Here is a 27,728-nt window from a genome sequence, read left to right as displayed (position 1 = left end):
CTCCGCCCCTTGTGTGATAGGCCTACACCTGGTCAGTAACACAATTCACTCTGGATTTCCACCCTGACTCATCTCATCTGGAAGTCTATTTAGCCTACCTATCTTTAGGAGTTTTAAAGTGGCTACAAGGTTCGATTTTCCAATAATATTCAAATAGTTTGCAGCGAATATCAATGTTTAATATGTTTGTACTGGATGGTGTGCATACCTTTGGAAAAGTAAGTGTTTTATGGAGTTGCAGACGCAGTGGTCTGCATGTAATGTGCAAATTCTGTTATTCACATCCATCTGTTTGCTCTGCATGTAAACTTATCCCCTCCTATATCTGTGTCTGTATATATGTCTAACCATGTTGAATTTATTTTTCTTAAAATAACTATTTCTGTGTCTCTTTATATCTCAATGTACATCCATGTATTACCCAATATACACTTTGTATATTAACACTAAGCAAGAGTATTACACCTCATTTTACATCCCACTTTCACACACAACCTCATTTGGTCATAATTGAAAATTCTACCTAATCTCCCACTAGACGAATACATACTTCCTACGGCCACTGCACTATTGTAATATAAAACTTTTTTTCGTGCCATTTTTATTTATTAAAAGTGGTTAATTAGATAGCATAATTACCTGAAAACAGGTGAGTATCTTCTCTCTTTTTTTCAACTTTATTAAAGCAACATGGTGCAATACAAGACAATACACCAACAAAACGCTGTCAGGGGCTTTCAACAATACAGAGGCAAGCATTCATACAAAAACATTGTAAAGTTTAAATTTACATAAATTCAAAGTTGTTATAGCTTTCATGTTGATTGGTCTGTTATTGGCTTAATATATTGTTTGGTTTCATTTTCAAAGACAAGAAAGAGAGGTTTTTGATTAACGTAACAACATTTATGGATATGCCATTTGGCTAACTGCATCATGAGATTGATGATATAGTGCTGTTTTTCTTTTGCAAAAGGAAAGTCAGTGAAACCAAACAGTATATGTTCAAAGCACAGGGACAAATGAGGTTCAATCGAGAAAAAAATCAGGTTACAATATCTTCCCATAATTTAGCTGAGAAAGGGCAAGACGTGTGATATAAAACTTAATTAGATTAATTAACAGTTAGATTGTATGAATGATACATTGATTGTAATTCAATGATTGTAAATATTGCTTTCTTTTATTGTTATTAGTTTTTCTTTTCTTTTAAAATGAATAATAGAATTATAATAATTTATTGTAAATATTGCTTTCTTTTATTGTTATTAGTTTTTTTTCTTTTAAAATGAATAATAGAATTATAATAATTTATTGTAAATATTGCTTTCTTTTATTGTTATTAGTTTTTCTTTTCTTTTAAAATGAATAATAGAATTATAATAATTTATTGTAAATATTGCTTTCTTTTATTGTTATTAGTTTTTCTTTTCTTTTAGATAGATAGATAGATAGATAGATAGATAGATAGATAGATAGATAGATAGATAGATAGATAGATAGATAGATAGATATACTTTATTTATCCCAAGATGGGATTTTTTTTAAATGAATAATAGAATTATAATAATTTATTGTAAATACTGCTTTCAATATTCCTTACTGTTATCTTTTTTCTGATGATTGCTTTGGCAATATATACAGTGTTACGTCATGCCAATAAAGCCAATTGAATTGAATTGAATGGAATTAAAACTTAATTCACAAGAAACTTACTGCGTCAAATGACGTCAGAGCTCTCGTCCAATCCGGTGCTTCCGCCGCGTCAGCGTTAGACTCCCTGTGGGCGGAGCTAAAGGGGATTCCGGTTCCGGGTGTTTTCATCTTCCACTCGGCGGCGTTTCATTCCTCTGATTATGCTCTTTTATCAGAAACTTATTCCGATTGACGACTGATTAAAGTAGAGTTCTGTTCACTAAGGAAAGCCCAACTAAAGCCGTGACCATGGCGACCCGCTCGGAGAGAGAGAAGGCCCAGAAACTCAACGAGCAGCACCAGGCCATCCTGTCCAAAATGCTGAGGGAGGAAGACAACAAGTACTGCGCCGACTGCGAGGCGAAAGGTAGCGAACATTTCCCTGTTTCACCACACAAAGTTAACATTTTTATTACTCAGAATTCGCCGCTAACGCTAACAACCAGTGTAGCATCTGCGTTAGTTAGCTTAGCCAAGCTAACTGGCTAACTACCGTGTATCTGGCTCAGGCTAGTCAGCTGACATTTCTTTCCTTTAAGCTAAACTAAGTGGCTAACTAGCAAGCTAACTTCTCTAAATCTATAAGCCTCTCCCTCTCTGCAGCCTGCAGCTCTGCTGTCTCTGCTGGTTTTACAAGTGTTTGACAAACAGTGGCAGGTCCTCCACAGGCAGAGGTGGAAAGTAACTAAGTACTTTTACTAAAGTACTGTACTTAAGTACAATTTTGAGGTACTTGTACTTTACTTGAGTATTTCCATTTTATGTCACTTTATACTTCTACTCCACTACATTTTGAGGCAAATATTGTACTTTTTACTCCACTACATTTAGCTGACAGCTTTAGTTACTTTTCACTCGAGGTTTAACATAAAAAACACAATAAATTTAGATAGATAGATAGATAGATATACTTTATTTATCCCAAACTGGGAAATTACAGTGTAGCAGCAGCATTACACACAGAGACAATAACAACACAATTAAGTAAAAAGAACAACCTAGGCATACTTCAAGCAATAAAATATAAAAAAAACTAACAATAAAAATACAATAAAATATAAAGTGTCTAAAGAAGGAGTAGAATAGAATTTTTAGGTGATTAGACACTTTTTGAAATAAACCTCATAACAGAATATTAAATAGTCAATATGAGCCCTACCTTGAGAAAAATAAAAAGGCTGTATACATAAATGCATCAATAATAATAATAATATAATATGATGTTTGGAATATATAAAACAATCTAAGTGGCTCCATTCTGCATAACAAGTACTTTTACTTTTGATACTGATACTTTTGTACTTTCACTTAAGTACATTTTGAATGCAGGACTTTTACTTGTAGTGGAGTAATTTCACAGTGTGGTATTAGTACTTTTACTTAAGTAAGAGATCTGAATACTTTTTCCACCTCTGTCCACAGGAACTTGACTCTTATCTCGTACCGTCACCCTGTTAAAATAATCACCTAACTAATTTTTTTCAAGTTTTGCAGGAAACACAAAAAACTTCACCAAAAGTGTAACATATGACATTTATTGATCATTTCACTCAAAATTGATGTAACAAAGGATGGCTATTGGCATAGTAATAACACTGTGTGTAAATTATGTAACTTAAGAGAAATAAATGACTTGGGCAATTTTTTTGAACATGCCTTTGTGACTTAAGCAAGATATGGTAACACTTTATTTTGAAGGTGTCTACATAAGAGTCACACAAGCCTGTCAGAAACATGACATGACAAGTATCATGAGCATTAATGTCACTTCAAAGTGTCATTAATGTTCATGACACATCCCATGTCATGTTTATGACACGCTCATGTCACTCTTATGTAGACACCTTCAAAATAAAGTGTTACCAATATTAGTGTCAACAATAAAACACTGATAAACTAAACTGATAACTAAACAATCTCCCTCTAGCTTTTCTTTGCTGGGTTCTTATCTGATGACTATGAATGTGGCAAATTGTCAAAGAAGTGATGATCTTAAAGGGGGAGGAGATGATTTAGGCAAAAAACTAACAATTTTGACAAAAAATGACATAGGCGATTATTTTAACAGTGTGACGTTATGTTTTTGTTTTTTTCAACAATATATTTATTGAGTTTTGTTTTACAAACTTGACACATAGGTCACAAGAAAAATATAAAACAAGCAAACGTACAATAACATGGCGGTGAAAGGTAGCATACTTTAAGAACAAGAGAACAAGAGGCACTCGTTTTGCCTGTAACAAACACAAATTAAGCAAAAACTTGTTCACTGTAATTTATGTTATGCCCCTCTGGGTATAGACCAAGTAAAAAAGTCTGGATTCCCGAACTAGTCTAATGGATAGAATCTCCTGAACTATTACACTAACCTCTTCCTAAAACTCTTATCTCATATGTTAGTTAGGTCATTGGTAAAGAATGCAGAACTTTCTTTGGCACTTAAAGACACGACAAGATCGTACATGTGGTTTGTTTCGCTTCAGACATCTCTCTTCATATTAATATTGCTGCCTTGTTTTTTGTTTTGTTTGCCATATCAGGTCCAAGATGGGCATCATGGAATCTGGGAGTATTTATCTGTATCCGGTGTGCTGGAATCCACAGGAACCTGGGGGTTCACATATCCAGGGTCAAATCAGTCAACCTGGACCAGTGGACCTCAGAACAAATCCAGGTACTGTTATGTGCTTTGTTTCTATTACAAAAGAAGCTGCATTTCATCAGCCAGATGCTAAATCAGTTTAAGTAATTCAGACACTATTGCAAAGTCGTTGTTGAATGGGACATAATCCCATAATATAATTACTTATATTGGCATATCTGTCCAATACTGACAACGAATGAATGAATGAATGATTTATTTCAAATATGCAACAACAATACAATAATAATAAATGCATCAACAGGAGTCAGCCCTAGTGACTCCTGCACTGATAAGGCTGCCAAGCACTCTATAAAAATGCCACAACATATTTGAAAAGGGGTGGGAAGAAGTAAAAACTTGTTCAATCCCACCCCACTTCTTTAAACAATATTAACAGGTCTGAAATCAAAATCGAAACTCAAACTCAAAACTTCCTGTTTCCTTCAGACTAATTTCTCATTTTCATGATATCAATTCTATGTATCAACACCATACCGATACACATAGATGCACACAAACATACCAATACATTTCCTGTATACCCATACACTTAGACATAAGAGTATTGGAAATGGCAATTAAAAAGGGTACTTCCTGTAAGCTAGCACGTCACCTCATTAAACTTGAATGCAGAATGGCGGGAGACAGTTTGAAAAAGGGGATGAGAGATCCTAAATATAAGACTGCATTCACACCAAACTGAGTACAGTCAACATCTGTGGCTGTATCACTGTAATGGGGCGGAGGATCAAAAAACAACTTTTGTACAAGAGACATGAGGTTAGAAAGTAAAACCCAAGTACTCACCCCAACTACCCAAGAGTTTGTGAAACAGCTTGGATGCTCATTGGAGCAATTCTGTGGGAGTTTGGTCATTTGTTTCCTGCAACAAGCTCCAGCACAAAGCCTGGTCTTTTTTTTTGCTTGATTAGCTTTTGTGATTCCTGCTAGAAATGTTGTAAAAATGCTCTGACAGAATAATTATTGTTAATTACATTATCTACGTGCTGCAAGACTAATTTCTGCATTGCCTGATTTGGTGTGAATGCAGCCATAGTTCCTAATGTAGGTCAAGCTTTAAACGAACTGGAACCCATTCGTTCTACACTTTCTAAAATGCAAACTGAAAGAGTCTGTCACTATGCCTCAGCCATGTTTGGAAGTTACTATAATAACCAGTTTTCAACTTGCAAATTACTGTTGATGTGAACGTCCAAGCGATAATTAGAACTGGAAAACACTTTCTGGAAAGCTCCAATATATGCTACATGGCACTTTTTAATACAAAAGTCCCTGTAAAGTTATAATTGATTGATTGATTGTCTTTATTTCGAACATGCAAGCAATGAAAAAAAAGTTTAAATATTAATAGATGAATAAATAAAAAACAAAACAAAGAAGCAAAACATTTTTTTTTAAAACAGACACTTTCTACATGCTCTAAAGGGGGTAGGAGGAAGTAAAAAAACGTATCTAGTCCTACCTCTTAACAGGTCAATTTGACTTGGATTGTTAGTATTATGTTATTAACATGTCAGTATGATAAAAAGCTATTTTAATGCATATATATGAAATAATGAACAATTGTGTGTATATAGATATATATACACTACTGGTCAAAAGTTTTAGAACACACCAACTTTTCCAGAATTTAATTGAAAATTATGCAGTTTAATGTCTCAGTATACTCTGAAATTAATGCACATTTGCAACATTTAAAATTCTTTATTGAGCATGATAGTGTTTTGAAAGTAAAAAAAAGATTCAAAATCACATTTTATGTTGGACTAAAGCACTAAAAAAAGACACAAAATGACCAAAAAAAGACACAAAATGACAAAAAAGACACCAAAAGACACAAAATGACCAAAAAAAGACACCAAATGACTAAAAAAAGACACAAAATGACTTACAAAGACATGAAAAGAATTCAAAAATGGACAAAATAGCCCAAGACTCCATAGAGTTAAGTTGTTAACCCATTTCTTGTTCCCTGAAAAAGGCCTACTTGTATAATTCTGAAATGTACATTATTTTTCAGTTTTGGTTAAGCTTACCTTTTTTTATTTACCTCTGGCAGTTCACCACTTACCTTTGTACCCTTTCAAGCTGTTCATTTGACTTGAACTGCTTGAATTTCGATAAAAAACTGGAAAAATTGGGGTGTTCTAAAACTTTTGACCGGTAGTGTACATGTCTCACAAGGAGCTGTCATACCGATGACCCATCTGAGAGGCCATCATTGGAAACTCTTCGTAAAAGGGCAGATACTTTAAAAAAATTAACTGACAGGTGATTGGAAGGCCCAACTGTATGTCACACTCCGGTTCTGATAAAACCGATGCTGTTGAAGCATCTGTGCTAGCATTTTTAGGAGCAGCCATTGTTGTTTAGAATGAACATTCGCCTCTTTGTGTCTTTAACAAACATGTTATCGGTCAGAACATCCAGTTGTGCGATGCGAACGCATAACTTGGAGCCTGGCGAGATGGATCTTGTATTTCTTGTTGTGATATCGAGATAATTCAGCTGTGTAACGTCTTTGGTGACAACATTCTTTCCAGCTGCCCGCCCCCTGCAGCCAAACACACTGCCTGCCTGCTTTATGCACACTTGTCAAGCACCACGCCCTTAGCTTGTAACACAGGCTTTTCATTAAATGTTTGAGCTGTGACAACTAAGCCAAGATAACTCTGATGACATCATCAGGGCTTTTTTCTCATAAATGAGAAAGCTCCACTAGCGCCAAGAAGACATTTTACTTTTTAGAGTTATGTCCGCATTTTGGGCAGGGCCCTATTACAATATATATCATAAAAACGATATAAACATGTCTATTGTGGGTAACACTTTACAATAACCAACTAAGTTATGTTTATAGATGGTTTATAGACCAATTATTAACCATTTACTACATATTTAATCTTTAAATGTTTTCAACCAGTTTGTTAAATGTATATGAATCTTTTCTAAATCATTAACATACTTAATATGGTGTTAAAAATGTTATAATGAGTGCAACTTAAACTATTAATAAACTAATAATTATAATTTAATTGTTTGTTAATGGTAAAGTAACTACAAACTTACATTAATATACCATCTATTAGCCATTTATAAATGTAGTTAGTTAAACATTAATAAAAGTATGTATTTACCATTCTAAATGGCCTATATATGGTTTATAAATGATGATTAAACATGAATAAACTATCTGTTTACCATCTATAAATGATGGTTATTGTAAAGTGTTACCCTATTTTGTATATATATATTTCTATATCACTTCTATTTTTATCTTAAAGAACCTACATATGAGTTCAGAAAATATATATATATTAATCTATTAATCTAATCTAATCTAATCTAATCTATCTATCTAATACCATTGCTGGTGGTAAGGTACTGGAAAAGCTTGAAAATGGACCTTGAAAGTCCTTGAAAAGTGCTTGAACTTGACCACTGAAAAAGTGTACGGACCCTGTATCCAAGTATAAAATGACCTCGAGGAGATTTTTGCCATTTTGCCCATCTTTAATCTGCATGATGAGTAGGGAGGCCATGGTGAAGACATATTCCCACTGGTAAATTAATGAACTGGTGGTGCTGATTACATCAGACATTTTACCAAAAAACAACATTCAATATTTATTCTTGTCCAGCGTCCTCTCACTCAGTCACACTGTCCTTGTTTTCCTCTCTATGACCTCTTTGCCTTTGCCTTATAATGTCTGTGGAGGCTGCTGAAAACAGGGCTTGTTGCCCGTTCACCAGCTCTGGTTCTAGTTCTGGCACTGTGATGCTCCCCACCAGCATTTAGTCTCTTGACTCTCCTCACATGATAAGTGAAATCTGACTCCTGCTCCTCTGTGCTGCAACTCTGCTGCTGCTGCTGCTGCTGTAAGGCAGTACAGAACAGAATCTAACACGCATAGTTCAGATCACCCATAAAGGAAACAAAATGACCAAAAAAGACAGAAAATGATCAGAAAAGACAGAAAATGACCAGAAAAGACAGAAAATGACCAAAAAAGGAAACAAAATGATCAAAAAAGACACAAATTGTCCACAAAATGATTAAAAAAAAGACACAAGATGACCAAAAAAGACACAAAATGACAAAAAAAGACACAAAATGACCGAAAAAGACACAAAATGACCAAAAAATGAAACAAAATAACCAAAAAAAGACACAAATTGACCACAAAATGATCAAAAAAAGACACAGAATGACCAAAAAAGACACAAAATGACCAAAAAAAGACATTAAGTGACCAAAAACACTTTAACACAGTGGAGACGGAGCTGACTTCCAAACTGATTTGGCAAGCCCCAGAAATCATCTCGCGACCCCAATTGGGGTCCCGACCCCAAGGTTGAGAATAGCTGCTGTATGGAGCAGACACTTCCAGTTTATAATAACGTTTTATAATAATCTAGCATCTGTCGCCCAACTTAGTCTCGATAACAAGCTTAGTGTTTACAAATTATAGTTTTTTAATTTGATAAATGTGGGCACTGATACTTGAAATTGAATTTATTGGGTTTTATTTATTTATTTATTTATTTATTTAACTAACGAAATAACAAAAACTAGAATTGAAAAAACATTTTCGTTAACTGAAATAAAAATGAGACCTTTTAAAAAAACGATAACTAACTGAAACTGTATTTTGTGGTTACAAAACTAACTAAAACTAACTAAAATTATAATGAAAGTGTCCTTAGTTTTCGTCTTTGTCAACTTTTTTCATACGTAAACCTTTTTGGTTGAGATGAAATCTATTTCATCTACCTGGTTTTATGACTTAATTAACTTATTGGGGCTGAGATGGATAATAAAAGGAAATAAAGGAAACATTTATTATGACCTCTTTGAATCTTGCACCCAACACATAGCCCATTACAAAAAAACTGAAAACTAACACTAAAACTAATAAAAACTAAACTAAAACTAAGCATTTTCAAAAACTAAAAACTAAACTAAAACTAGCAAACTCACTCTAAAAACAAACTGAATTTGAAAACAAAAATTCACAACGAAATTAAAACAAAGACTAATAAAAATTCGTCATGTGTAAATTGAATGGAGTTCCCCCCTGAAATATTTTAGCATAGAAAGCTTCAGGTTTACAGGTCCATCTCAAAAAAGTAAAACATCATGAAAAGGTTCAATGTTTTTTCGAATTTTTTAAAATCATTTCAGAAAGTGAAACTCATACATTATATAGATTCATTATGCATAGAGTGAAATATTTCAAGCCTGTTTTTCTTGTAATTTTGATGATTCTGGCTTAGAGAGAATGAAAACACTAAACTCAATGTCTCAGAAAATTAGAATATTGTGGAAAAGTTCAATATGTGAGTCCACAGTCAACATAGCAGCCATCTAGCAGGACATTTAGAGTCTTCATGCTTCCACAAGCTGCTGATTTCATTTCCCAGCAGGACTTGGCACCTGTCCACACTGGCAAAGGTACCAAAAACAGGTTCAATGACCATGGTGATACTGGACTGGACAAATCTACCTCAGCTGACCTGAACCCCATAGGAGTCTATGGGCTGAAGGCTGCTATAAAAGCAACATGGTGCTGTAGGCCAGTAGTTCTCAACCTTTTTGAGTCGCGACCCCAAATTTAACATGCATGTTGTCCACGACCCCAGCTCATTGAACACAATCTCACACGCACAGTTCAGATCACCTAAAAAAGACACAAAATGACTAAAAAAAGACACAAAATGACTAAAAAAAGAAACAAAATGATCATAAAAGACACAAAATGACCCAGAAAAGACACAAATGATCAAAAAAAGACACAAAATGAGCAAAAAAGAGACACAAATTGACCACAAAATGAGCAAAAAAGACACAAAATGACAACAAAAAAAAACACAAAATGACCCAAAAAAAAGACACAAAATGACCAAAAAAACCCCCAAAATGACCAAAAAAGACATTAAATGACCAAAAAGACTAAAACACATTAACACTTGAACACTTTAACACAGTGGAGACAGAGCTGACTTCCAAAATGATTTGGCGACCCCCAGAAATCATCTCGCGACCCCAATTGGGGTCCTGACCCCAAGGTTGAGAATAGCTGCTGTAGGCTGATCTCCTCCATGCCACCAAGTATTAATGCAGTAATTCATGATTCAAAAGGAGCCCAACCAAGTATTGATATATATAGTATAGAAATGAACAGACTGTTCAGAAGCCTGACAATTGTGTTTAAAATATCCTTTTTTTTAATTGATCTTATGTAATATTCTAATTTTCTGAGACACTGAGTTTTGTGTTTTCATTATCTCTAAGCTATAATCATCAAAATTACAAGAAATACAGGCTTGAAACATTACACATACACTACTGGTCAAAAGTTTTAGAACACACCAACTTTTCCAGAATTTAATTGAAAATTACACAGTTTAATGTCTCAGTGTACTCTGAAATTAATGCACATTTGCAACATTTAAAATTCTTTATTGAGCATGATAGTGTTTTGAAAGTAAAAAAAAAGATTCAAAATCACATTTTATGTTGGACTAAAGGACTAAAAAATGACACAAAATGACCAAAAAAGACACAAAAAGACACAAAATGACTTACAAAGACATGAAAAGAATTCAAAAATGGACAAAATAGCCCAAGACTCCATAGAGTTAAGTTGTTAACCCATTTCTTGTTCCCTGAAAAAGGCCTACTTGTATAATTCTGAAATGTACATTATTTTTCAGTTTTGGTTAAGCTTACCTTTTTTTATTTACCTCTGGCAGTTCACCACTTACCTTTGTACCCTTTCAAGCTGTTCATTTGACTTGAACTGCTTGAATTTCAATAAAAAACTGGAAAAATTGGGGTGTTCTAAAACTTTTGACCGGTAGTGTATGTGTAATGAATCTATATAATATACAAGTTTCGCTTTCTGAAATAATTGACAAAAAATATTGAACTTTTTCACAATATTCTTATTTTTTTTAAATGTAGCTGTATACTGGCATTAACAATTACTGCTACCAGCTCTTCATGGGTAAATTGAATTTCAGAATAAACAGCTCAAGGTTTATATTAACCCTTTTGTCCTTTATTTTTTTTTTCAGAGTATACAGGATATGGGTAACACCAAGGCCAGGCAGCTTTATGAGGCCAACCTTCCAGAAAGCTTCAGAAGACCTCAAACAGACCAGTATCCTTCAATATCTGCCAATAAACATCAAAGAACTTACACATGCCATACTGTATATACTGAAGCCATTGGTTTGTTGCCAGTTTTTCTCTTAACTCTGATCTTAGATCTGTGGAATTCTTCATCAGGGATAAATATGAGAAGAAGAAATACTACAGCAAGAATGTGACCAATGGGAGTAGTGTATGTATCAGTTTTCCTATAATATATAGCTTTTAGTCTAGACGGATTTCAGAATAAAGGCCTTCTATAAGAAGTGAGGAGCATTTATGGGTACAAGTCAGGAACCGGCCTACCTTACATATCTCAAGGGTGCTGAGTCTAAAAAAAATGGTTCCCAAGCGAAATTTTGAGTTTTTGACCTTCTAATTTGTATCAAATGGCCACCAAATTGCCCATCTTGCTCATTCATTGGACCATTTCCCCTTAGTTTTTTTGTAAGTAGGCAATCAAAGATGAGGAAATTAAGTTTCTGGATCTATAGTCTATATATATATATATATATATATATATATATATATACATATATGTGCAAAATACCACTTGGAACATTTAAAAGTGATATTGATTGAATATTTCTGTCGGCCTTAAAAAAATGACACAAATAATGCTTAATTTCACCTTAAAAGTTGGTATTTTGCATATATATGGGTGTTTCTGCAATTACGGTCACTTTTGACTCTCCCAAATTAAAAAAATCAACCTCGATGAATTTCAATTTTAGCCATCAGAGTCTGTAATGCATATTAACAGGTACACAAAATTGTATATAATCGTTAAGATTTTAATCTGGAAAATGTTTATTTTTTTATGGTTTTCATCACTTTTTCTTACAAAATGTCCTTACCGCAACATTAAAATAACGTTCATTTTATACATTTTCCTTTTTGAATTTCTTCAAAATTTTAAAACATTTACATTTATTTTCATCAAGTTTTGTGCATCATTGTAAAAACTGATGTAATGTTGATGTTATATATATATATATATATATATATATAAATAAGACACTGAGCCTCCACTATATTCTTGCTCTGACCCTAGACTATAGATCCAGAAACTTAATTTCCTCATCTTTGATTGCCTACTTACAAAAAAACTAAGGGGAAATGGTCCAACCACCAACGGCCGCCATTTTGATATGCAAATGAGAAGGTCAAAAACTCAAAATTTCTCTTGGGAACCATTTTTTTTTGGATTCAGCACCCTTGAAATAAGTAACGTAGGCCAGTTCCTGACTTGTACCCATAAATGCTCCTCACTTTCACTTTTTGGTCAATTCCGTCTAGACTATCTTATGTACATACTTTTTAAAAGTAGTGGGCATAATTTTACAGACGGAAGCTTTTTCTGTTGTCCATTTTGAGTTTCTTTTGTTGTTTTTGTTTTAGCCAAAAGATGGTAAGAAGGAGCGGGAGGCAGACAGAGGGAGCAAGGTGTCATCCTACACCAAGGTAAGTATCACACACATTCCTTTGTGAGTAAAAACACGTTTCTCAACATCGTTATTGTCCCATATGGAGTTTCTTTTACCCTACATATTTTATTTTTTACTTCATGTTCTTTAAAGAGTGAAGAGCCTCGGCCAGTTCCCAAAATCAGCCCCGCTAAGACTTCAGAACCTTCTGTGAACCTACTAGGCCTTGGTGAGTATTTCTGCACTTCTTGTGTTAGTGGAAAATAAAAATAAACTAGAATATGCCATATAAATGTGCTGACTGAGATATTTATGGAATCGGGCTTAATAAGGTTTCAGCTTGTAATAGTTTGCTTTTTATTGCCAGTTGTGCAGATCTAATAAATGACTGGATGACTATAAACTCATTGAGCCGGGAGTTTGGAGCTTTTATGGGCCTACGGTGCTGTGTAATTTTAGATTACTGATATTTAGTATGTATTTGGTGTAGCATGCTAATGCTGCGGCTCCTTCAGGCTGGGATTGTATATTTTCAGTGCGTCCTCACAGCGGGGGGATACCTGCATTGAACTGAGTCATTGTGGTCCTTGTAAGGCACAGGATCAAATCATGACGGCCTCAGTATTCAGCTTGTATCGCTGTGAACTTGTTCGCTCGATGTGTAATAAGGAAACAGAAGCTGTGAGAGAAAGTGTCATTTTATGGTCATTTTGTGCTTTTTTTTTGGTCATTTTGTGTCTTTTTTTGGTCATTTTATGTATTTTTTGGAAATTTTGTGTCTTTTTTTGATCGTTTTGTGGTCAATTTGTGTCTTTTTTTGGTCATTTTGTTTCCTTTTTTTGGTCATTTTGTGTCTTTTTTTGGTCATTTTGTGTCTTTTTGGTCAATTTGTGTCTTTTTGGTCATTTTGGTCATTTTGTCTCTTTTTTTGGTCATTTTATGTCTTTTTTGGTCATTTTGTTTCCTTTTTTTGGTCATGTTGTGTCTTTTTTGGTATTTTTTTTTCTTTTTTGGGTCATTTTGTGTCTTTTTATGGTAATTTTGTGTCTTTTTTGGTCATTTTGTGTCTTTTTTTGATCGTTTTGTGGTCAATTTGTGTCTTTTTTGGTCATTTTGTTTCCTTTTTTTGGTCATTTTGTGTCTTTTTTTTAGTCATGTTGTGTCTTTTTTGGTATTTTTTTTCTTTTTTGGGTCATTTTGTGTCTTTTTTGGGTCATTTTGTGTCTTTTTTTTGTCATTTTGTGTCTTTTCTGGTCATTTTGGGGTTTTTTTTCGATCATTTTGTGGTCAATTTGTGTCTTTTTGGTCATTTTGTTTCCTTTTTTTGGTCATTTTGTTTCTTTTTTGGGTGATCTGAACTGTGCGTGTGAGATTGTGTTCAGTGAGCGGGGGTCGCGGACAACATGCATGTTAAATTGGAGATTGCGACTGAAAAAGGTTGAGAACTACTGACCTAAATGACTCAATACTTGGTGTCATCGTTTAAAGGCTTCCCCTTTCACTTTCTATCACCTGTGTAATTGTACGTTTCTACTACTTTCATCCGAGCAGAAGAACCAATCTGTGCTCTGCTGTGCTGTCTGTATCAAACTATAATGAAGTCTGTAGCTCTTTAAGTTGCTGTTGATGCAAACCGAACAACTCTCCTGCTGCTCCGCTTTAAACACTTTGTACAAGAGAACAACTGCAGCTGTCAGAGGAAACGCTAAAGCTGCTGACTCAGCCACAGAGGTCTGCGTCTGACTTCTTGTTCTTTACATCTACTTCTTCTTTTTTTTTTTAACAGCTGCATCTGGTTCGATTTTTTTGTTGAAAACCAGCCATGAATATTAAGAGAAAAGCTGTAAAATAATATGCAGTGAAACGATACATCTTGAAACATGGTGCCTTATCAGTATGCCAACCATAGGAAACAGGTTTTCCTCACGGCTCTAATGCTGGATCATGTCCAGGAGGCCTGTGTTCAGTGTACAGTGGCAAGAAAAAGTATGTGAACTAGATAGTCTAGACGGAATTGTCCAAAAAGTGAAAGTGAGGAGCATTTATGGGTACAAGTCAGGAACTGGCCTATGTTACTTATTTCAAGGGTGCTGAATCCAAAAAAAAATGGTTCCCAAGCGAAATTTTGAGTTTTTGACCTTCTAATTTGTATCAAATGGCCACCAAATTGCCCATCTTGTACAGTCATTGGACCATTTCCCCTTAGTTTTTTTGTAAGTAGGCAATCAAAGATGAGGAAATTAAGTTTCTGGATCTATAGTCTAGGGTCAGAGCAAGGATATAGTGGAGGCTCAGTGTCTTTTTTATGTATATATATGTATGCAAAATACGATTGAATATTTATGTCTGCCTTAAAAAATGACACAAATAATGCTTAATCTCACCTTAAAAGTTGGTATTTTGCATATATATATATATATATATATATATATATATATATATATATATATATATATATATAATATATATACATACATAAAAAAGACACTGAGCCTCCACTATATCCTTGCTCTGACCCTAGACTATAGATCCAGAAACTTAATTTCCTCATCTTTGATTGCCTACTTACAAAAAAACTAAGGGGAAATGGTCCAACGACTGAGCAAGATGGGCAATTTGGTGGCCATTTGATATACAAATTAGAAGGTCAAAAACTCAAAATTTCGCTTGGGAACCATTTTTTTTAGACTCAGCACCCTTGAGATATGTAAGGTAGGCCGGTTCCCAACTTATAAATGCTCCTCACTTCTTATAGAAGGCCTTTTTTCTGAAATCCGTCTAGACTAATATCCAAAATTGAGTGTTTAAAAGTAGGTGTGTTTCTTCTTTGAACCAGAAATGTAGGCTTTTATTTGGGCCATGCATCTCTGCACCAGCTTTGCAAACTGTTGGCTAGTTTGTTTGTGTATTACAGATCTGACTGCAACCAGGCAACAGGCAGTGTGTCGCAAACTGCTGTAAAATCCCCAGTTGAGACACACATTCCAGATGTGTTGTACACAAGAACGCCCTTAAACCTGAGTAATATCAGCATATCACTCGTCACATTAAAAAAATGCTACATTCAGAATAACGCCTCATTTATGACCCATATCAAATTGACAGTGCGATATACATGTGCATCTCAATAAATTATAATATCAGAGAAAAGTTTATTTATGTCACTAATTCAATTCAAAAAGTGGAAATAACACATTATATGGATCCATTACACACAGAATGAAACTTTTAATGTCTTGATTTATTTAATTTCTTCTAATTATAATGATTATGACTTACATTTAGTGAAGATTGAAAATTAAGTGTCTCAAACTTTTTTGTTTCTAGGATTTAGCAATCCTGTGATCACTAAACTCACTAAAGTCACATTGGAATGCTATTATTTTGAACACTACTGTATGTTCATCTAAATCAGCTGTTCTCAACCTTGGGGTCTGGACCCCAATTGGGGTCGCGAGATGATTTCTGGGGGTCGCAAAATCATTTAGGAAGTCAGCTCTGTCTCCACTGTGTTAAAGTGTTCATGTGTTAATGTGTTTTAGTCTTTTTGGTCACTTAATGTCTCTTTTTGGTCATTTTGTGTCTTTTTTTGATCGTTTTGTGGTCAATTTGTGTGTTTTTTGGTCATTTTGTTTCCTTTTTTGGTCATTTTATGTCTTTTTTTAGTCATGTTGTGTCTTTTTTTGGTATTTTTTTTCTTTTTTTGGGTCATTTTGTGTCTTTTCTGGTCATTTTGTGTCTTTTTTGGTCATTTTGTGTCTTTTTCGATCATTTTGTGGTCAATTTATGTCTTTTTGGTCATTTTGTTTACTTATTTTGGTCATTTTGTGTCTTTTTTTGATCGTTTTGTGGTCAATTTGTGTGTTTTTTGGTCATTTTGTTTCCTTTTTTGGTCATTTTATGTCTTTTTTTAGTCATGTTGTGTCTTTTTTTGGTATTTTTTTTCTTTTTTTGGGTCATTTTGTGTCTTTTCTGGTCATTTTGTGTCTTTTTTGGTCATTTTGTGTCTTTTTCGATCATTTTGTGGTCAATTTATGTCTTTTTGGTCATTTTGTTTACTTATTTTGGTCATTTTGTTTCTTTTTTGGGTGATCTGAACTGTGCGTGTGAGATTCTGTTCAGTGAGCGGGGGTCGCGGACAACATGCATGTTAAATTGGGGGTCACGACTCAAAAAGGTTGAGAACTACTGATCTAAATGACTCAATACTTGGTTGGGGCTATTTGACTTGAACTACTAGAAATGGACTTTTCCATCATATTCTAATGTATTGAGATGCACCTGTAGGTGATCATGTAAACTAATTGTTGAATGGTGAGATGGAACTACAGGTTATTGTTTTTCTATTAATCTGTCTACTTGTCCATTGATATTTTCACTGAGGAATAATAGTGTGTTATGGCGTTATTACAGCAACTTCATTTACAGTTTAAAGTAAGATGACATATTTATGCTACTGCTTGGCTTGGAGGGGCATTGCATTATTTGGATGGCATGTTTACTGTTATTTTAGTTTTGTGGCCAGTGAGCTAATGAGGCTAAGCTGATTAATTTTTTATTGTACTAACTGTTATGTTACTGTGCGGGCAGTTCTGCAGCCATGGGAGGGCATTGCAGTTAAATAAAATAAATACAGAGACAACACATTAGCGAACATTTGCTCTGTTTGTTTTACACCACTTTTCACAACAATTACATATAATATGAGGCTTTTATTTATGATATTTCATAAGTGAATTCAGGCAGAAGCTCATTGGGAAATTGTCAGTAAGTTATGCTGCTGTGTGTTAAAATGGCCTCACCGTGTTTGTTTCCTCTCTAACTCTGTGAGCTTATCTTCCACCTGTAAAACCTGTTTTTTTTTTCTTTCCTCCACCTTTTTGTCACAGACGTACCGGCAGCAGCATCAACTAACAATGGTAGCACGAGCACAAGCCAGAACAACAATGACCTGGATATATTCGGCCCCATGGTGTCCAATCCCCTCCCCGCCTCCTCATCCGCAGCTCAGTTTTCTCAGGTAAAATCCAGCAAGAATTCCCCCGTCTAGATTTATTATTGCTAATTCCTCAGAAATGCTCAGGAGGGCTTAACTGTTACTGTTACTGTCTAGCTGTAGATGTGAAATTAAGTGTGCAGTAGAAAATAAAATGTCAAATGATAACTACCTGCATCAACAGCCCACAAGACGGCTACAGCGATACTAGAAGATGAATGCAGCTAATGAGGCAGTCATTTAAATAGGGCTGCAACCAATACGTTTATTAATTAGTGATGCATTCATTTGTTAATATTTTCATTAAGCGTTTAATATAAATGGTGATAAATGTCCATCAAGGTCTTTAAAAACTTAAAGTGATGTCTTTTGAGTGTTTTGTGTAGGGTTGTTTAAATATGACAAAAATCATAATCATAATCATCATAATCACAATTATTTTAGTCAGTATTATGATCATGTTTTTTTGGGGGGGGTTTTTTCAAAACTTTATTTATTGAGGTTTTTCCCAAAAAGTAACACACGATGAACACAACAACGAACATACAGTCATAAAACCCCATCCCTCCCTCTCATAACCAACAGTAGTCTCGGAGGAAAACAAATACTTGAGTTGATAAAAAATAAAATAAAATAAATGTATTAATTAATAAATAATAATGATAAATAAATTAATTAAATCATATTAATGAATAAATTAAATTAAATAATAATTTAAAAAATAAAAAATAAAAATAAATACATACAAAAATAAAAAATAAATATATAAAAATAATAATAATAAAAAAAATGGAGAGATGATCATGTGTGTTTAACACGATTACTCACTGACTTTAGAAATCATGCATTTATTTAACTTTTTTTTTAAAGCGTTAAACGTCTGTTTGACAGTGATTTTTTTAAAACTTTTAATGTAGTGTAATAAAAACACAATTTTAAAATGTAAAAAAATAAATGGGGCTCTTTACTCACACACACATGGATATAAATATGTATTTCCATATATATATATATATATATATATATATATATATATATATATATTTATTTCCATGGATTTTTTGATAATAACTAAAATCATGAACAACTAAACATATATTCCACATTTTGGTAAACATAATTCAGTCAATAATGTGCTGGATTTATTACATGAAAGACAAAACGAGAGCATCATTGCAACACAGAATGTCGCACAATAATCGTTTTATTTTGATTCTCTCATTTTCATTATCGTCGGAAGCCAACATTGTGATGGAAATTCCAGAGATGCTAACTAAAACTTAATTTGTGTTTTATAAAATAAAAACTCCTACAGATAATACTGTTTAAATGACTTGTTGTTAAGTTCAGGGGATTTAATTACCACCTGGCCAAATGTTTGCAAAAACAAACCACAACTGAAATATGAGCTATTATTATGCAGGACATGTCATTATCACTCCTTGTTATAAATGGATGCAAACATGTAACCATTAAATCAAATTTGGCAAACAACAGCAGATGTTTGCCAGTATGGCAACCAGATCGTAAACTTTAATTAAGTATAATAGAATTTAATTATGGAGCCTCTGTTGGTGATTATTTGTTGGTCCATTTGAAACCTGTTCTGTCAGGACAACACCCAGGAAATGAACTGAAGACCAGTTTCTTTTTTTTCTAACTGGTGTTAGAAAAATTGCATGAGGAAACCTTGAAAATTGAATAATCTGTCACCAACAGAAAACCCTCACCATTTTTCTGTGCAGATCGTTTGATGGAGAATGAAGAGCAGGAGATGTCCAAGTTCTCAATTTAACAAAAGTTTATTACAATACGTCAAAAAATGTGCATTATACAGAGATCTCGGGCTCAAAAATTCATGTCCCTGAATACAAACAGACGTGTTTCAGTTTGTGAAGTCTGAACCACGTCTCTCTCCCTGAACCCATTAAAATACTAACATTTGTTTTACAAAACATGCTGGTCGATTTCTTCCAGGAAGTCCCGCCTTCTTCATCTGCCACCTGGGCATCCAATCAATGCTGCCCAGAGCAAGGCCATGCTGATCTGCTAACAAACTTGTTATGACGAACATTTTGCCTTGTTATGTCCTACAGAGATATAACAAGAGCCCAAATATTCTTCAATGTCTACTTGTTATTTTAAAGTCTAAAAAATATAAAACAGACAATAATATTCTTTGTGATTATAGAAACTTAATCAGTTTAAGCAAATGGAATATACAGTACAGGCCAAAAGTTTGGACACAACTTCTCATTCAATGCGTTTTCTTTATTTTCATGACTATTTACATTGTAGATTCTCACTGAATGCATCAAAACTATGAATAAACACATATGGAATTATGTACTTAACAAAAAAAGTGTGAAATAACTGAAAACATGTCTTGTATTTTAGATTCCTCAAAGTAGCCACCCTTTGCTTACTAGAATATAAGACATCTTTCCAGTTATTTCACACTTTTTTGTTAAGTACATAATTCCACATGTGTTCATTAATAGTTTTGATGAATCTACAATGTAAATAGTCATGAAAATAAAGGAAACGCATTGAATGAGAAGGGGTGTCCAAACTTTTGGCCTGTACTGTATGTAATCAAAGTAATCACAGTTTCTAAATCAACATTAACACACAAACATAATCATTGTATCAAAATCATATTGCATGATTTAATATAAATGTATAGAGATCTTTACCAAGGCTGACCTGATAGTGACCTGCATCACGCACAGAGACAGAGAACAACAGAGAAGCAGAAATCAAGCAATCAAATAATTTACCAAAATAGAGAATAATCAATTATTTTAACACTGGACAAAATTTGAGCTTTTGATTCCATATTTTCCTCACCAAATAAAAAAAACAACCATTTTTTCCTGGTTTCAGGTGAGCTCCAGTAATGCGGCCAGCACCCCGACACAAGCCCCAGCAGCAGGAGGCGCAGCCGGCTCCGGGTCGGGGCAGGGAGACCTGGACCTGTTCAGTGACACCAGTAGCACCACTAAGACCGAAGACGGGGCCAAGAAGCCCATGTCCAAGGACTCCATCCTGTCCCTGTACGGGACCAACAGCATGTCCCAACAGGCCCCCGCTGGTGAGGACGTCAAAATAATGTCAAATACCACCATCGTTTAATGTATTCCTTATTCTTTATTCTTTTTTTATTGGTGAAATGACGTAACAAACAAGGTGACATGAGAGACACATACACTACACCAGCTATTCTCAACCTTTTTGAGTCGCGACCCCAATCACCAAAAAAAGAAAAAATGACCTAAAAAAGGAAACAAAATGACCAAAAAAGACACAAATTGACCACAAAATGACCAAAAAAGACACAAAATGACCAAAAAAAGAAACAAAATTACCAAAAAAGTCACAAATTGACCACAAAATGATCAAAAAAAGACACAAAATGACCAAAAAACACACTAATTGACCACAAAATGATCAAAAAAGACACAAAATTACCAAAAAAAAGACATTAATTGACCAAAAGAGAGAGAGAGAGAGAGAGAGAGAGAGAGTGTGTGCGTGTGTGTGTGTGTGTGTGTGTGTGTTTGTGTTTGTGTTTGTGTTTGTGTTTGTGTTTGTGTGTGTGTGTGTGTGTGTGTGTGTGTGTGTGTGTGTGTGTGTGTGTGTGAAAATAAATAGGCAAACACAGCAAGAAGCGCTAACGCAAGAAGAGAGGGAGGAGGAAAGTTAGAGAGAAAACTAATAAACAAGAATAAATAAAATAACTAATTAAATAAATAAAAACAATAATATTAAAAAAATAATAATAATTATATATACACACATACATACGTACATAAAAAATATTTTATTTCATTTAATGTATTATTATGTATAATGTTAAACATGTAATCATTTTCTTATTGTAATGTTATGTACGTTACTTTTAGTTTTAAATGTTTTTTTATTTTTATAAAACTCTTTCTTTTTACAAAAGTCGAACTTCTTAAATTGTACATATTGTCAAAACATAAGCACCCAAATAAGAACGTTAGTGTCAGTTAAAAGAATGAGAAAGAATGATTTCAAATCTAAGCAGACGTTCGATGCCAGCTTTTGATACATTACTCTCTCCTACACATACAGTCATGGAAAAAAATTATTAGACCCTTGTTTTCTTCAATTTCTTGTTAATTTTAATGCCTGGTACAACTAAAGGTACATTTGTTTGGACAAATATAATGATAACAACAAAAATAGCTGATAAGAGTTTAATTTAAGAGCTGATATCTAGACATTTAACATGGTTTTCTTGATAATGATTTTGTTTTTTATCAAGAAAACCATGAAAAATGGCTAGATTTCAGCAACAAGAAAGCAAGGAGAAAAACAAGGGGTGGTCTAATCATTTTTTCCATTACTTTACATGTAATATGTATCAAAAAAGTATTTCGGTATGATCGGCAACCCTCCAAAAACCGTCCTAGAAATCATAGAAAAAAGATGCTCCTGATAACTGAAGAACTTTCGGTAACACTTTCTATGAAGACTACATCTATAGTGCATTATGAGCGCATTCATAGTGAATTATAATGCTCATTACAATCAATCATAATGCATTATGACTGCATTCATAACACACATATAAAGCTTCATGATGCACTATATCAACAGTTATAAATATAGCTTATAATGACTTATAAATCCAAGTGTCTTATGAGTGCTCTTGACTGGTTACTTACAGCATACATTGATCATTTATTTATACTTATGGCATCCTATGAGTCCTTATAACAATTGATTGTTGAGGTGTGTGTATAGAGGGGTATGAGTAGTTGTAATGTATTATAAGCCTCATCAGTCAGCCTGTAGTTTATAACCAGTCAAGAGCACTCATAAGACACTTGGATTTATAAGTCATGATAAGCTATATTTATAACTGTTGATATAGTGCATCATGAAGCTTTATATGTGTTTATGAATGCAGTCATAATGCATTATGATTGATTATAATGAGCATTATAATTCACTATGAATGCGCTCATAATGCACTATAGATGTAGTCTTCATAGAAAGTGTTACCGAACTTTCCTTACAATCAGCACGTTTTTGAGCTTGTTTCTGTATCAAAGTAATTTAATGATAGTTGTCTGTACATCCATGAACTGCTAATATAATAGCCAACTCTGCATACCTTTAATGGTGCTAGTTTGCCATAATGTAAACAAGCAAAGGCAAGAAAATAGGGGTTAAATTGTAGCCCATAACTTACTCACTGTGCCAAACTTTTAAAAAGAAACTTCTAGGTTAGAGGAACATTTTCCTCATCGAGGTCATTCTGGGATTTGTCGATGTGATGAAATGAATCCACAAGAAGCAAGTAGAAACTTGCTTGTATGTGACAACACCACAGAGCTTTCTTAACTTCTTATTCATCCTGATTAACAGGCTCTTCATACATACGCACAGCCAAATATTTACCTACTTTTGAAAGAAGTCACACACCCAATTATGTTGCTTCACCCATTTAGGCCTAAAACGCCTGGAAAAAATGCCTGTAAAACCTCTGGGCGATTTTAAAATGACCCCCTAAAACCTGAAGTTTTTCTGGAAATTCAACAGAAGTGTCAACGCTTCTACTAAATAATCGATTTTCAGCCTCTGTAGTAGATAGAAATGAAATTCATAAAGTATTTGAGAGCTTATAGCTGTTATATCTGAGCTCCCTCCGCTATAGTCGTCTTCCACCATGATTTCAGTTCTGGAAAAGTCCCATGATGCATTGCGACACTCCCATATGTATTCTCATTTTGTGTCTTTTTTTAGTAATTTTGTGTCTTTTTTTAGTCATTTTTCTGTCTTTTTGGGGCATTTTGTGTCTTTTTTTAGTCATTTTTCTGTCTTTTTGGGGCATTTTGTGTCTTATTTTAGTCATTTTGCGTCTTTTGTTAGTCATGTTGTGTGTTTTGTGTCTTTTTTTTTGTCATTTTGTGTCTTTTTTTGGTCATTTTGTGTCTTTTTTTGTCATTTTGTGTCTTCTTTTTAGTCATTTTGTCTTTTTGTGTCTTTTGTTGGTGATGATTTCAAAGTTCTGGAAAAGTCCCTTGATGCATTGCGACACTCCCACATGTATTCTCATTTTGTGTCTTTTTTTTGGTCATTTTGTGTCTTTTTTTAGTCATTTTTCTGTCTTTTTGGGGCATTTTGTGTCTTTTTTTAGTCATTTTGCGTCTTTTGTTAGTCATGTTGTGTGTTTTGTGTCTTTTTTTGGTCATTTTTTGTCGTTTTTTTGTCATTTTGTGTCTTTTTTGGTCATTTTGTGTCTTTTTTTTAGTCATTTTGTGTCTTTTTTTAGTCATTTTGTGTCTTTTTGTGTCTTTTTTTTGGTGATGATTTCAAAGTTCTGGAAAAGTCCCATGTTGCATTGCGACTCTCCAACATGTATTCTGATGCCTTTCATTGGCCAAGAGACCGAAAATAGGTGGAAAAAACTACAAATACTACAAAACTACATATCCTCTTTCCCGGCTTTAATGGTAGAATAACACAACAGCGCCTGGTTTTAATGGTAGAAATGCGGTAACACTTTCACAGCTTAAATGGGTTAAATATGTTATTTGTATGCATGAGATCCTCATTCTGTTCTGCATGTCTTCTTCCCCTCAGCTGGCATGTTCATGGGCCCCTCCCAGATGCAGTTTCCTGTCCAGGCCCCCGGCGGTTACCAGGCCTTCCCTGGCATGGGCGCCGCCATGCCGCCTACAACCGTCATGGGTGCCATGATGGCTCAGAGCGGGGCAGCCATGATGGGGCCCAGTCCGGGCATGATGGTTGGCATGACGATGCCTAATGGCTTCATGGGGAATGCGCCGGCCACCGGTGTGATGGGCATGGCCCCGAGGATGATGGGACCACAGGGTGGGCCGCTACCTGCAGGCATGGTGCCCGCTCAGGGCATGTACGCCATCCAGCCCGGGCAGCAGGCTCAGTGGAACATGGGGCAGGTATGTTGGTCACTGCAGCGGGGTGAGAGCTCATTTAGATAGATAGATGGATAGATGGATAGATGGATAGATAGATAGATAGATAGATAGATAGATAGATAGATAGATAGATAGATAGATAGATAGATAGATAGATAGATTCATCCCCGAAGGGAAATTCGGTTGTCACAGCAGTCCGGTATTCAGTACAATAAAATACAATAGAATAAAATACTGAGGTAGCATAAATAAAAACAACAATAGAAAACAAAGCACAGAATAGAACAAGGACACTTAAGAAGTTAAAAAAGAACATCAGTTGGTAGGATGGTTGGCAAGATGATGGTAATAATTAAACTGGTGATATGATGCAACAATGCTATAGTGACTAGATGGTATATAATAATAATAATAATAATAATAATAGTACAGTTTATAATATATATAATATAATATGTAATAATAGATAATAAACAATATAAAAATAAAATGAAAATATAAATAAAGTAATTACAAGTAAAATAATATAATATATAATAATAATAATAATAAGTAAGGCCGGTATAATAATAATAGTAGTATATTACAGTATATAGTAATAATAGTAATGGCAGCAACAGTATATATAATAATAATAATAATAATAGTAATAATATTAATAGCATAGCAAAGTGTCATGCATAGATTTAGTGCATAGATTTTAGTGCATTTCAGTAATGTTGGTTCTGGCAGAGGTAGATGAGTTGTAGAGTCTTATTGCAGAAGGAAGGAAGGACTTCCTGTATGGTTCCTTGGAGCAGCAGGTTGTATGAGTCTGTTGCTGAAGCTGCTCTTTAGCTTGTTTAGTGTTTTAACAAGCAGTTCCACACTTCACCTTGTTTTCTTAGATTGTGGCTGGTGTTCTGTGTGTCTGTCTGTCAGGTGTGATTAGTTTCACATGTGACCACACCAAGCTATGATGATGCATTGCACAATGGTGCATTGTGAGGTGTGTTACTGTACAGAGTGTGACAGAGCAGCCAGCAGCCACCAGATGGCAGCACAAGCAGGGCTCTAAAAGAGATGCTGCAGGACAAACTACTGTCTAGAGCAGGGATGGGCAATTAATTTTCCCAGGGGGGCCACATGAGAAACTATGGAGGTTGCGGAGGGCCGCACCAAAACTCTTCTTCATGGCTTTAGGAAATGCAGTAAATTATCTGTATCTAAGAATACATGTTATGATAAAACTGTTAATGTGGAGCAACTCAAATATAGCTCTAAAAATAGTAAAAACTCCAATCATTCTCCAATCATTATTTAATTTTCCCATTTATTTTAAACACACCATACGTTCAAACCATAAAAACAATATAAAACATGTCTGTGTAAAGCAATTTATTGACTATATGCAAAAAGCAATACGTGTTTTTGATAAGGAAACAAGGTAACTCAATGTTAATGTGCAGGTACACATGCATATGCATGCACATACGTACATCGCCTTCAAAATAAAAGCACCGTTCTACCACCAGGATAAAAACAAAGACCCCAAAATTTAACAGAAATATTTTTATTAACAAGAAAAATGGAACATGTAAAAATTAACAGAACCACAGGTTAAATATTTATAATAAAAAACAGTTGTGCAAAAAGAAACCGCAACTATGATAACAAGCTTGAGGTCTGAGGTAGTGCAAAAAGTAAATAAATACAATAAACAATAACAGTTAGGACAATATTTTGAGATTGTATGCTGTGAACTTTTGAAAATGAGTATCGTATCCGGATACAACGTTTTAGTATTGATACTTTTTTGAGTATCGATACTTTTGACAACCCTAGTCAGACTAGAGAGAATGTGGACTAGTTTGAGGACAGGGTCCGGGTCAGAAGTGAGAAATGAAGGTTTCAGTCCCTGATGCTGTGCTCCACTGTTAACCGGACCCTCTAACGTCTCTACCAGGTGAATCAGCAGATGTCAGGGATGACTCTGAACGGCGCCGGCGGCCAGATGGCGTTCGGTCAGCCTCCGTCAGCGATGGGTGGATGGGCCGCCGCTGGATCCGGCCAGACTCTGAGCACACAGCTATGGAAGTGAGCCTTCGAGCGGGTTGATGGGCGGGCGGAGTAAGAGGCGAGGTCGCAGGAGGTGCAAAATATAAATTGTGCTTCTCTGCGCCTCGCTATGAACTGATGCCCATTTCCATCGCGGACCAGCCTTCAGAACATGAAATTGTATCTCCTTTTTTTCCTTCTCCCTTTCTCTGTCTCTCTTTCTCTCTATTGTGTGAGTGAATTGGGAGTCATACAGGATTACAGCCTGGCAGTTTCTGCCTGTCCTATGGTTTTTGATCATAACTTTTATTTTCCTTTTTTGGAAAAAAAAAAAGAAAGACAAGGAAATAACAGTCCCAACAAAAATGATATCGACATATCAGAAAAGCTGCAGGACCAGTTACACAAGCTTTTATTGTATCACTGTATCATTATAAGAATATAGAACATTTAAATGAATAGTATTTAACGGGAGACGATATGACTATCAAGTCTGTCAGTACTGCTCCCAAATGTACAGCACTGTATAACCTTCTTTTAAAGTACATGTGGTTCCCCTATAAAATTAAAGTGATAAGAAATGACTTGTTTGATGCGTCTTCTATGGTTCAAGTGTTTCCGTTTTTAAAGGCTCCAAATAAAAGTGGACTTTAAATGTTTGTTTGTTGTTAACTTGTTTAACACCAAAGCGTGACGTCATTAGAGGGTCGTAACCTAGCAACAGCCGTCCCATTCTCATCAACACAAACTAAAGGATGAACTAGAGTTTGGTGCAAGGTTATTATAGTTAACGAAAACTAACGAAATAACGAAA

At 34.6% G+C, this 27,728-nt stretch overlaps 1 protein-coding gene across 1 annotated transcript; it reads left to right on the top strand.

Moving 5' to 3' along the window:
* The first annotated feature begins 1,756 nt into the window (after window positions 1–1,756).
* Window positions 1,757–27,498, top strand: LOC131986752 (stromal membrane-associated protein 1-like). The gene is made up of 10 exons (XM_059351895.1): window positions 1,757–2,062; window positions 4,236–4,369; window positions 11,441–11,526; window positions 11,634–11,709; window positions 12,918–12,980; window positions 13,097–13,172; window positions 17,833–17,963; window positions 20,826–21,033; window positions 24,561–24,898; window positions 26,823–27,498. Exons 1-10 carry the CDS (start codon window positions 1,945–1,947, stop codon window positions 26,955–26,957), a joined length of 1,365 nt encoding a protein of 454 aa, XP_059207878.1. The 5' UTR covers window positions 1,757–1,944; the 3' UTR covers window positions 26,958–27,498.
* The last annotated feature ends 230 nt before the right edge of the window (window positions 27,499–27,728 follow it).

The sequence above is a fragment of the Centropristis striata genome, chromosome 1 (assembly GCF_030273125.1).
Source record: "Centropristis striata isolate RG_2023a ecotype Rhode Island chromosome 1, C.striata_1.0, whole genome shotgun sequence".
NCBI lineage: Eukaryota > Metazoa > Chordata > Actinopteri > Perciformes > Serranidae > Centropristis > Centropristis striata.
Note: the sequence above shows the minus strand (reverse complement) of the source record. Positions and strands in the feature narration are given on the sequence as shown.